General features: G+C 31.1%; 1 protein-coding gene across 1 annotated transcript in view; it reads right to left on the bottom strand.

Moving 5' to 3' along the window:
• LOC143084848 (uncharacterized) overlaps positions 1–13,031 on the bottom strand; it is a 30,620-nt gene extending 17,589 nt beyond the window's left edge. The window contains exons 1-3 of the mRNA XM_076260902.1: positions 12,892–13,031; positions 9,075–9,177; positions 7,000–7,062 (exon numbers count right to left, since the gene is read on the bottom strand). Of these exons, the coding sequence (XP_076117017.1) occupies positions 7,000–7,042 (43 nt within the window). The 5' untranslated portion in view covers positions 7,043–7,062; positions 9,075–9,177; positions 12,892–13,031. The remainder of the gene's footprint in view (positions 1–6,999; positions 7,063–9,074; positions 9,178–12,891) is intronic.
• Positions 13,032–13,464: the final 433 nt, after the last annotated feature.

Raw genomic sequence — 13,464 nt, forward strand, 5'->3', positions numbered from 1 at the left:
TGTCTTAAGGTAGTTAGGGTGTCTTCCCCAATCTTGGATTTGTAAATACCAGAAAGCAAGGTCTAGATCTTTAATAGAATGTGCAAAATTTTAGAGTATAGGTAATCCATTTGTAAGAACTTTCACTTCAATATAGAAAATGACATGTTTTATAATATTTATGGTTGTTTTTTACAATAAACAGAAAACTTTTGTTTGATTAAATTTTTCCAACTTTGCCACATAAGGGGATGCAACTTAAGGGCAAGATAATTCAGATTTAGGTACTTTTACAATAGAATGTGTTAGGAATTTACCTATTTTATAATGTAGCAAGAAAACGGGTACAGTGACCCCATTTTTTTCTTTTTCTTAACTGAAAGCATACTATTAAAGCTATCTTCTCGTATGTTATCTCAAAATTCAATGGTGTAGTTTACGTTTTATTGCAGAAAATTGGTTTTCCATGCTTAATTTATACAAATTCTGTCAATTTTGAACACAGTGTAGCGTGAAAATAAGCCCTGTGACCCATTCTTTATATTAATTTTTTTTTAAAAGCATGATATAAACTACATTTTGGCAAATTATTAAAAAAAATATATGGATTATGATTTAGACACCCGATCTACCTTAAGTGATAAGAAAATGTATCAAAATTTCAAAATATATGGATATTGAGTACTTATATCAGATAAAAAGTGCAAACAAGGCTACTTCCGATTTTCTTAAGGTCACTTCCAGTTCTCATTTTTCAAGGCCATATGTCACCCAACCTTTTGTTATAGGTCAATTGGCTTTATAATGAACCAATTTCAAGTTATTGTCAATTAACCTTATAATTAGACATTTCAGGGGCACTAACACCTATAAGATGCCAAAACATTGTATCAGATCAAATGTAACATATCTTCATTATTATAAAGCAAACATTTTGCACTCGTACTTTTATATATATCTTTAAAAGTGTTTGAGAAGATGCAAAAATGAGCAAAAGTCAAAATTGAGAACTTGACCTAGACCTTGACCTCATTTTCTAAGTTCAGACCTAATAGCCTCAAATAAAAATATCCTTATGAGTTAAAAAAAAGTCAGACAAATTTATATCGTAAAGGTAGATAACTCCTATAAAATATCATAGAATCGCTTCGATCCAAATAGGCCAAAAATTCCTGAGGATGTAACGAACAATTTAAAAAAAGGATTTTGTCGCTTTCTTTTTTTGTTACGAAGGAGATGCTATCACATGATAAACAGTGAATAGGGAGATAACTCTTACAAAGAAAATTGTTCGTTTTAGTATGTGTGAAAATAAAAAGCGCATAAACTGAATGATACTATATAAGAAACATCTTAGCGACATATTGCGAAATAAAACTTTTATGCGATAACATAATTTGAAGGAAGAAAAAAAAATAATAATAATAATTAAAAACTAATTGTTCAGAGAACAATTGAAGGTTTTTCCACCAAAAACCATGAATTTTAATATGAAAGTAGTAAAAGTAGGTTTAAAATGTCATTTCAATGGTCAACAGTGTTCGTGGAGATAACTCCGACAGAGAAAATTGTTTGGCTTAGAATGGGTAAAAAATCAAAAAAAGCGCATAAACTGTATGAAACTATATAAGAAATATCTTAGCGACATCTTGCGAAAACAAAAAGTTTATGCGAGAACAAAATTAGGCGGAAGAAAATAATAATAATAATGATAATTAAAAAACAATTCTTCACAGAACAATTGAAGGTCTTTCCACCTCGATAATAAGTATGAAATTTAAAAAAAAAAAAAAAATGTCACTCCTTGTTGATGTAATTTGGTACCTCAAAGTGATATAAAAAAATAAGATTAAAAGGTGTATACAGAAGACTTAACTGTTTTATAATGAGCAAGAAAGAATTTTTAGCAAAGGTAAAAATCTTGAACGTCAAGTTGACCTTTGACCTTGACCTCAATGTCAAGGTCATAGGTCAGTGATCTCAAATCAAAAGATCCCAGGTCAATCACTTGTATGGTTGTGGAAAAATACTGATTTCAAATACAAAAGGGGAGAAAACTCCTATAAGAGTTAACCAAAACTCTTCGACTCAAATAGGTTGAAGTTGCGCCTTTTTATAAACAGTTATTTGACTAAGACATCATATCATTTACTGTCACATTGTCTTTGGAATAACGATAACAAGCAAAATTCAAAATTTATTACATGACCTTGATCTTTGACCTTGACCTCAATTTCCTTCAAATGGACCAAGGACTTCATATCAAAAGACTGTAGGCCTCTGCGACTTATAATGTATGAATTTATGCAACAAATCGCCTATCGTAAATTTTCAAAGGGAAATAACTCCCATAATATGTCTTCTGATCACTCAAGTCAAAACTAACCAAATCAGTCTTAAGAGTAGACAAACAATTTGGTGAAAACAGTTTGCTAAAATCTTTTACGATTTTAGAGATATAGCAATAACAAGAAAAAGGGGATGCGGGGAGATAACTCCTATAAGAATAAGTGTTCGGTCACACAGGGTGAGTTTTGAAACCCTCATTACTGTACAACATCATTGGCCAAAAATCTATTCGATATGTTGTAAGACAAAAAAGCATCTCAGAGGGAAAAAAAATAATCAAAAGAAAAAAACAAAAGGTCTTTCTACGAAAAGTTGAAAGACCTAATAATTAAAAACCAATTGTTTAGAGAACAATTGAAGGTCTTTTCACATCAAAGACATTTTAAAAAGAAGCTTGTTTCTTCGTACTGATGAGATGAATAAATGGTTTCGATATACTTTTGAGTGAAATAAGGAAGATAATAAGCTACTTCCAGTGAAGTAAATGTCACTTCCGGTCTCATTTGATAGGTTTTTTAACACTGATTTCTGAAATATATAGTTTCTATATACTTTAGCCTGTAAACCAGGAGATAATTGTTACGAAGGAGATGCACACATATGATAAACAGTGAATAGGGAGATAACTATTACAAAGGACATGGTTCGGCTTAGTATGTGTGAAAATAAAAAGCGCATAAACTGAATGATACTATATAAGAAATATCTTAGCGACATATTGCGAAACAAAACTTTTATGCGATAACATAATTTGAAGGAAGAAAAAAAAATAATAATAATAATTAAAAACTAATTGTTCAGAGAACAATTGAAGGTCTTTCCACCAAAAACCATGAATTTTAATATGAAAGTAGTAAAATTAGGTTTAAAATGTCATTTCAATGGTCAGATGATAGCTAATTGTATGCTGATTCCAAAAATATATGGTTTCTATACAATATATTTTAAATAAGGGAGATAATTTGTTACTTCCGGTTTGAAAAATGTAACTTCCGATACTATCTGAATATCAACTTGACACTGATTCCAAAAATATCTGGTTCTAAATACTTTTATACTAATAAAGTACCAAAAAGAGATACTTCCGGTTTACAAAAGGTCACTTCCGGTTATTCTATTTACAAGGTTAAATGGTTTGAAACCTATTGCAAAAGGTCTTATGGCTTTATCATGTATACATATGAGGTAAAAGCAAAGGTCAATATCTAGAACGTTAAATAAAGCTATGACTTAGGGATAAATTTCAAGGTCATAAACCAAGTACCTCAAATTAAAAGACTATAGGTTTTGATTATATTTGGTTAATGAGTTATATCACCATACGCGTATTTTCAAATACAAGAGGGGAGAAAACTCCCTTTTACGTTTAACGTACCCTTGCAATAAAAATTAACGTGTTATGACATGTCGCAACTAACAATTTATTAAAAATAATTTGCTGATATCTTGTTTTTTGGAAATGAGTAAAAATAAGCCAAATTCAAAATTTATAATATGACCTTGACCTTTGACCTTGACCTATTTTTCATTTTTTTTGGACCAAGGACCTCAAATCAAAAGATTCTAGGTCTCCATCACTTATGGTTTACAAGATAGAAATGCATGTCCCTTATATCAAATGCATAAGGGGAAATAACATATGGAGCGTTCATTTTGCTTCGGTCAAAATTGGACAAATCATGCAAAGGATATAACGAACAATTTTATAAAATAAATGTCGCTTTCTTTTACGGTTACTGAGTAGATGCAGTCACAAGGAAAACAGTGTTCGTGGAGATAACTCCGACAGAGAAAATTGTTTGGCTTAGAATGGGTAAAAATCAAAAAAAGCGCATAAACTGTATGATACTATATAAAAATATCTTAGTGACATCTTGGGATAACAAAAAGTTTATGCGAGAACAAAATTAGGCGGAAGAAAATAATAATAATAATGATAATTAAAAAACAATTCTTCAAAGAACAATTGAAGGTCTTTCCACCTCGATAATAAGTATGAAATTTAAAAAACTATGATAGAAAATGTCACTCCTTGTTGATGTAATTTGGTACCTCAAAGTGATATAAAAAAATAAGATTAAAAGGTGTATACAGAAGACTTAACTGTTTTATAATGAGCAAGAAAGAATTTTTAGCAACGGTAAAAATCTTGAACGTCAAATTGACCTTTGACCTTGACCTCAATGTCAAGGTCATAGGTCAGTGATCTCAAATCAAAAGATCCCAGGTCAATCACTTGTATGGTTGTGGAAAAATACTGATTTCAAATACAAAAGGGGAGAAAACTCCTATAAGAGTTAACCAAAACTCTTCGACTCAAATAGGTTGAAGTTGCGCCTTTTTATAAACAGTTATTTGGCTAAGACATCATATCATTTACTGTCACATTGTCTTTGGAATAACGATAACAAGCAAAATTCAAAATTTATTACATGACCTTGACCTTTGACCTTGACCTCAATTTCCTTCAAATGGACCAAGGACTTCATATCAAAAGACTGTAGGCCTCTGCGACTTATAATGTATGAATTTATGCAACAAATCGCCTATCGTAAATTTTCAAAGGGAAATAACTCCCATAATATGTCTTCTGATCACTCAAGTCAAAACTAACCAAATCAGTCTTAAGAGTAGACAAACAATTTGGTGAAAACAGTTTGCTAAAATCTTTTACGATTTTAGAGATATAGCAATAACAAGAAAAAGGGGATTCGGGGAGATAACTCCTATAAGAATAAGTGTTCGGTCACACAGGGTGAGTTTAAAAACCCTCATTACTGTACAACATCATTGGCCAAAAATCTATTCGATATGTTGTAAGACAAAAAAGCATCTCAGAGGGAAAAAAAATAATAAAAAGAAAAACAAAAGGTCTTTCTACGAAAAGTTGAAAGACCTAATAATTAAAAACCAATTGTTTAGAGAACAATTGAAGGTCTTTTCACATCAAAGACATTTTAAAAAGAAGCTAGTTTCTTCGTACTAATGAGATGAATAAATGGTTTCGATATACTTTTGAGTGAAATAAGGAAGATAATAAGCTACTTCCAGTGAAGTAAATGTCACTTCCGGTCTCATTTGATAGGTTTTTTAACACTGATTTCTGAAATATATAGTTTCTATATACTTTAGCCTGTAAACCAGGAGATAATTGTTACGATGGAGATGCACACATATGATAAACAGTGAATAGGGAGATAACTATTACAAAGGACATGGTTCGTCTAAGCAGGGTGGAACGGTTACGGAGGAGATTCGGGCACAACAGTGTTCGGGGAGATAACTCCTACAAAGAAAATTTGGTTGCGCAGGGTAAATTTATAAAGAGTTTCTATATACTTTTTTGTGAAAAAAGGGATACAATATGCTTCTTCTATTGAAGTAAATGTTACTTCCGCTCTCATATGATAGCTTCTTTCACACTCATTCAAAAACTATAGTTTTTTATACTTTTGCTTGTAAACCAGGAGATAATTGGCCACTTCCAGTTGATGGAAAGTATCTTCTAGTCTTTTTTGACAAGTTAATGTATTTCAATTACAAAATACATGGATTCCGAGTACTATTTCCATGTAAAAAGTGCAAAAATAGCTACTTCCGGTTTTCTGAAGGTCACTTCCGGTTTTCTGAAGGTCACTTCCGGTTGTCATTTTTCAAGGTCATATGTCACATTACCTTTTGTTAAAGGTCAAATGCTATATAATATAATATACATTTGAAACCAATTATAATCTATTGTACAATTCAACTATCGATATTATAACTAAGCTTTTTACTACGTCACCTATTTGTCATTACTATAAATAAGCAATTTGAGATTTTCATTTTCTATATTAGTCATTTCAGTGTAGATGGAAAAAACTAAAACGTTTGGATTAAACTAGTTTCTTTTCATGATACAATACTACTGTATCAGTTTGGACCGTTTCAGACAGTAGTTTGTCAATCTGAACATTTACATTTACATGGGGACTGTACTTCTGAGGATTGGTCCTCAAATTTTACTTTTGAGTGGAGTGATGTTATCCCATAGACCACACCTTGTATTTGTTAACCAATATGTTGGAATGTTTTTGATTGTATTAAATGTGTGTTAGATTCGTTTGGCTTCTAAGATACCAGATAAATAGTGTGATATTATTGTTTCGTTAATATAATAAGAAGAAAAAGAAGATCATATATCACGTCAACATCAATTATGCGACGTTATTTAATTTTATTACGAAACTATAAAATCTTTGTCGGATTATTTGGGTGTTGGACTAATTGGATGTTGGACCAATAGGGTGTCAGAATATTTGTATTTATATACCTCCACCACCAAAGAAAAACAAGAGAAAGAAAAGTGAAGCACAATTCCAACCTGACACAGGTCAAATTCAACAAGAAATAAGATATGGATTGTATACCCTCTACCATGATAACACATTTTAATGTTGATTAACTTGTGTATTTAGCTGTCCCTGTAATGTCATACGACGTGTGTCTTATAATTGCTTTAAGCAGGACAATTATCACCTTATTTCCACGACTGAAAAATTATCATAAAGGTGAAAGCCTTTGGACTGACCAAAATTTAAACATACAAAGCTGCAAAGCATGTCCAGAGATTGTAAGGGTGCAGTTTATATTTTTGTTATAAAAGTAAAAATACATGAACTTATAATATACCTCTAATATTCCTTGGAATAACCTCTTCCTGCTCAGTTTCCATTTTCACTATTCTCTCTTTTTCTGAAGTTAGAAAATACTTTTGATTATATGGTCTATTTCATAAAGAAAATTTCATTAAATTTATAAGAAATTATCATGCCAGACATTTGTTTAGTCTACTACAGACTCATCTAGATCTGTAACGTTCAGTTAGAAGGTCATATCAATGACTATGACGTAGAGCATAAAAAATTTCAAAATGTTGTTCAAACTCTGACTAAGGCTATTTATGCCTGAGGTTAGAAAAACCTTTGTTTCTGGAATAATCTTATTATTTTATTAACAGTTTATTTTCAGAAAATGAGTTAATTAGAAGTTAAAAGTAGGATATTCAATATGGGACAAAAAATGAGGTGTCAATACAGTTAGGAAATAACATTAGAATTGAACCTCATAATCTTCAATCATTTTATTTTCCTGGATTTCATGTAAATTAAGCTAAGCTGAAAATGAAAATAACATTTTGTAATTCAGTGGTTGTCGTTTGTTTATGTGTTACATATTTGTTTTTCGTTCATTTTTTTACATAAATAAGGCCGTTAGTTTTCTCGTCTGAATTGTTTTACATTGTCTTATCGGGCCTTTTATAGCTGACTATGCGGTATGGGCTTTGCTCATTGTTGAAGGCCGTACTGTGACCTATAGTTGTTAATGTTTGTGTCATTTTGGTCTTTTGTGGATAGTTGTCTCATTGGCAATCATACCACATCTTCTTTTTATATTATAAATTTTGAGCATCTGAAGTGCTTTCCTGGATTACCTTCATTAGGAAAGCTCACACTCAATCATTTGAAAGCCTGGAATGTTTAAAAAGAGCTATTTGATCAAAATTGACCAAACTATCGTTAAAGAGAGGCAAAAGATATCAAAGGGACATTCAAACTCACTGACAACGCCATAGAAAAACACGAAAAAGTAAAAACGTTGCTTCCACTCGCTCCGAAAACTCTTGTTCCAAAACTACCTAACACTCGTGAGTTGTTGAAAAAAAAGATGAATGTAAATTTAAACAAAAACAATACTATGACTGTTGACACCGAGCGCGACCATATTCTAAGGTAGAAACAAACGATCGCGTTTGGGTAAAAGGTCAAAAGAAACAGGGAATTATCAAAGCGGAATCTAATGAACCGCGATCTTATATAATTGAAACTGACAGTGGCGAAATTCGTAGAAATCGGCGACACTTTTCAAATTTGCCTGAAAATCCTGATACTAAAATTTCTCAAAATACTTTTGAAACAATCCCCGATGAAATACCAATTTATAATAATGAAATGAAAGAGAACAAAACAGATCAATCTGATAAATCTGATTTCTATGTAACAAGGTCAGGGAGAATATCCAAACCTCCAGATAAATTAGATTTGTAAACAAAGATCAGCTGTTCCATTCATGATAAGATTTATTAGTACTATACTTTCTCACCAGCTGAAAAGAGGAGATGTCATATTAAGTCAATGACCTATATGTAATACTATAGTCTGGGAAACACCAGGGTCACAGCATCTGTTTACTATCGAAAGTTCTTATCAGATCCTTACTGTTACCACTTTTATATATGAGAACTGTTTCTAGAACAGCATCACTTGCGTGTTTTATACTTGACAAAACATGTATATAGTTTAGATTAGAATAAAACATATGTATATATTAAAAGAGTATATATTTGCCTCGCCAATATAACAGATCCCATAATTACTTGGTTGACCATTACTGGAAATATATTTCCATTACTGGAAAATGAATTTGATGAAGACGAGGGATATGCCTAATATGATGAATTCTTTTTTATCAAAAATAAATCACAAATAGCTACTTATTAGATTTTAGACATCAGTGAAAAGAAGAGTGCCACTAAAAAAATAGGAAAGGCTTTCCTTTGAATGTTTTGGGATTGGTGCTTGATCAGTCTTAAGTTTTCTGTCGAACATATTTTGCTGCTCCCTTCATAGTACCCTTTTACTCTGCCTTTCGTAGGATGGATAATTCATTTTCTTCAGCTATATGTATTTCATGTCACTTAAGGTTACCTTTTAAACCATGAAGAATCTTCTGAACTTGTTTTTGCACCACATTGTTCAATGTCGTTTCTATAACAACAGGATCATTCTTTCCACCAATTCTTACCAATACCTGTTTACAAATCAAACAAAACATTGAATTGATGATATAATTTTCTATTTTAAACACGAAAACACATCTTGTCCCGTAAGCTCTTGTCTAAATAAATTATAACAAAATGTCCTCCATTAAATTTTAACTGTATAAAATAAACATTTTCCTTTGGTTCTCTCAGGACAACCAGGCTTCCTCCACCAATAAAAACTGGCCGCCATAAAATGGCTAATGGAGCTGAAAGTGGCGTTGAACATCGAAAATCTTACGACCAAGCATCGAAACTACAAATATCACATCATTATCTTTAGTAGTTTCAGAGCTTCAAGGGGAGGGGAAGTGGGCAGGAAGGGGGCGGAGGTTTTTTTTTTAACCATGAAACTTTTTCTGGATATGGCTGTTGAAGTCTCACAACAGACATTTACTAATTTGTTGTACTTTTTTTTTTTCCTTTTTCATACATTTTTTATACAGTTACACTTTTATCAAAGTAAAGTCAATAATAAGAATTAGAAACTATTAAGAGCCTGTGTTGCTTACCTTATCTGCTCCTCAACAATGGACTTTGTGGACAAGAATAGAATTTATGACATAATCTCTTTTTGTTGATCTTGTATTGCTGATCTTTTTTTTTTCGGTCAGCAGTTTCTCTATGTTTTGTCATGTGTACTATTGTTTGTCTGTTTGTCTTTTTCATTTTTGGCCATGGCGTTGTCAGTTTGTTTTAGATTTATGATTTTGACTGTCCCTTTGGTATCTTTCGTCCCTCTTTTTCTCTCTATCAACTTTAAAGTGTCTATCTATCTATATAATGTTACAAGATAATCGGCAAAAACCCACAAAATTGGTAAAAATTGTTATTAGAGATCAATAACTCCAATAAGGAGTCGACTGATGATTTTGGCCATGTTGACTTATTTGTAAATCTTATTGATCATTTTTGTTATTTAACGTGTCTGTCTATCTATTTATAATAGTTTTCATGATGATAAGCAAAACACTAAAATGAGTAAAATGGCCATTAGAGAGTAAAAATCTTATGTCAGCATACAGTGACAAATTATTCTATTTACGCCTCCACCATTTTATATTTATGTAGCCACATAAAACATTGGTAAAATAACATTTCGATCTCCACATTTATCCTCGTTAAAAATGTTTAGTTTGAGGGTTTACGGTGGACCTAAATACAACAATATGCGTGAAAAATTATAAAAAATAGCATATCTTGAATTTTTGAAGGGACTGTTGCGACCCTTCATCCCCTAGTTAAAGAGATGAATTAATCTACATTCTGAAGGCTTATTGATAGAGAAACAAAATGTGTGTAATCAATACTATATAGTAATAATGCATTAAGAAGTATTTGGTAGGAATAAAACATGTTAGAAAAGATTTTCAAATATTTTTACTCAGCAATGGTATTTTGTATCCCCTACCTTGGAATATTGACCCTCCCTCCTATAGAACTCAGATTTTCAAATTCTCATAGCTATTTAACATGTTTAAACTACTTTATATAATAATAATGCTTTAATAAGTATTTGGTACAAATAAAACATGTTAGAAAAGATGTTTAAACATTTTTACTTAGCCATGATATTTTGAACTCCCTACCATGGAAAAATTGAACCCCTCACATAGACCAGTAAAAGTTTGAAATGGCCTCGACTGTACTGATTTTTACTCGACCAGTCTGAATTGGTCTGATATGTACTTGATAATACTCGACTGTAGTCTGAACTATACTTAACAGTCTGAACTTGTACTCGACCTTTACTCATCCAGTACTTAACCATTTTTTACGCGTCTGAACCATGCTCGACCTAGTCTGAACCATGCTCGACCTAGTCTGAACCATACTCGACCTAGTCTGAACCATACTAGACATAGTCTGAACCATACTCGACCAAGTCTCAACCAACCTTGAACTATTTGTTGTATATACTATTGTATATCATCAATTTAGGAACTGTTTTTAACAACAGCTATTCCCCCTGGCTAGAAATTTGAACAGCAATTTGAAATTAAAAATGTATTCACTATTGCATTGAAACTAAAATTTCACAATAAACATAATATAACTTCAACACTATATTCATCAATACTTACTCATATATATATATATTTATCACCTTTAAAATAAAAATAAGACAAGCTGATCAAATAATATCAAAACTGAATTGCGACTAATTTTTTCAATGTTATTCAAATTGTTTTTGAATGTTTCAGAAATATTTTATGGTTACCTTACTATTTTCACCATTAACTGAAGCCTAGTTTAGATTTATGGTATCAGTTGAGTTTAGTTATTAATGCAGTGAACATTTATTTTTATTAAAATACATGTAAAAATAGTATATAAAGCAACTAAGTAAATTTAAAAAATGACACCTTTGTTTTGTTAAACCAAGAATTTAATATAATCATGATAATAGAACTTCCATAGCAATTCTTGCTAACCTTTTAAAAAAGGAAATGTGTTCCAAAGTTACAGTAAAAATATATTTCAAATAAATTTAAATAATATTTGTTAAAATTAAAGACATGGCATACAAGAGGCACTTTAATCAGGTTTGATTACCTCAGTACATGTGTATTTTACAGGTAAAAAGAAAGCTATCTTATTTAAACTCGTGTATTACTTATCTACTGAATTCAAAAGTCCTTGCGATTTAAGTTAAACAGGATGTTGCAATTTTGAATGAATGTTATTTAGAATTAAATAATCTTTAAACATGAGTGATCTTTTTAATGAGTTTGCTCCAAGCAGGAGGTATGACTTGATACTTCACCACTAATCCGAAGAAATTTTGTTTATCCCTTTTTGATATCCCAAATTATAATAATACTTATATTTCTAATATAAGGTTAAACATTTTTAGTGATTTTGTTGGTTGTTATTACCTCATTAAAAAGATAATTATATAACTATTTTATGTAACCATGAAACCTATGTAGTTTTTATTTAGGAATTTAGGAAAATTAAGTTTAAAACAGAAACGAAAAAAACACATGCCAAACAAGAAGCACCTTAATAAGGTTTATACCCTCAGTATAAGTGTGGTTTTTAGGCAAAAGAAAACTCTAAAACTTTATAATTAATATGATTAAATTATTAAATAAGATAAATTAAATCTAAGATAATTTGATTTAACTTTTTCTTTTTGAGAAATCTGAGAATCATGTAAGGATGTAAAAATCTGTTTTTATAAACATGTACTGTGGATTCATTTATTTTCGTGGGTACCAATTTTCGTGGATTATAGAAATCTAATTGTTCGTGGATGTTTAATTTCGTGGTTTTGGCGAAGTCTGCATACAATCCTATAAAAAATTGTTATTCGCTGAACATTTAATTTCGTGGTTCACCTGTACCCACGAAATCCACGAATTTGGTATCCAACGAATAATAATGATCCACAGTATATCTTTATTTTATTGTGGCTGTTGTCGTGTCAGTTAAAAAGAAATTTATTTTAACAGTTAAAAATAAAAACAAGTAGAGGTTATTTGGTCAAGTATGGTTCAGACTGGTCGAGTATTGTTCAGAATTTTGGTCGAGTATGGCTTAGACTGAAAAAATAGGTCGAGTACAGGTCGAGAATGGGTGAAGACTGTTTCAGACTGTTTCTTGTCTGCCACGACGTCTACTCGCTATTTAGTATTAACTCAGTTGTCTTACCTGCCACGACGTCTACTCGCTATATAGTACTAACTCAGTTGTCTTACCTGTCACGACCTCTCCTCGCTTTTTAGTATTTAGTCACGACGTCTTTATTTATACACACCGATGGAAGTTGTTTACTGTACAGTATTTTAATAGATTGTAAAACATTATCTAATGAAATACATTTTCCATAAATGTTCCTTTTAAACAACGATTATACAAAAAACATTTAATGGTTTAAACCACAAATAGGATGCAAGGTGTAATGACAAATATCCTGTTTACGTCCGTGGTAGTTGTGAAAACCTTCCTTAGAAAATCAACCGCATCTTATAATGTACTTTTGGTCATTTCTAATAATAAAGAGCCGATTCAAAAGCTATTAATCTAGAATGTTATATCTGTAGAGACGGGCGGTCGAGCTGAAAAAAAGAATTTTCGGATATTCACATAAATCATAAATAAAACATAAACAAATTCAAAAGGTAAAAAAGGGTTAAAATGTCTCAGAACAACATTTTTGATAAACAGACGATATTTGATCATTTTCGTATTCTTATTTTCTTTTGTTTATTCTTGTTTTCCTTTGTTGTGATGTTCCGTTGGCTCCTTATGATGGAGCTAACATTAAAATT

Source organism: Mytilus galloprovincialis, chromosome 8 (genome assembly GCF_965363235.1).
Source record: "Mytilus galloprovincialis chromosome 8, xbMytGall1.hap1.1, whole genome shotgun sequence".
NCBI lineage: Eukaryota > Metazoa > Mollusca > Bivalvia > Mytilida > Mytilidae > Mytilus > Mytilus galloprovincialis.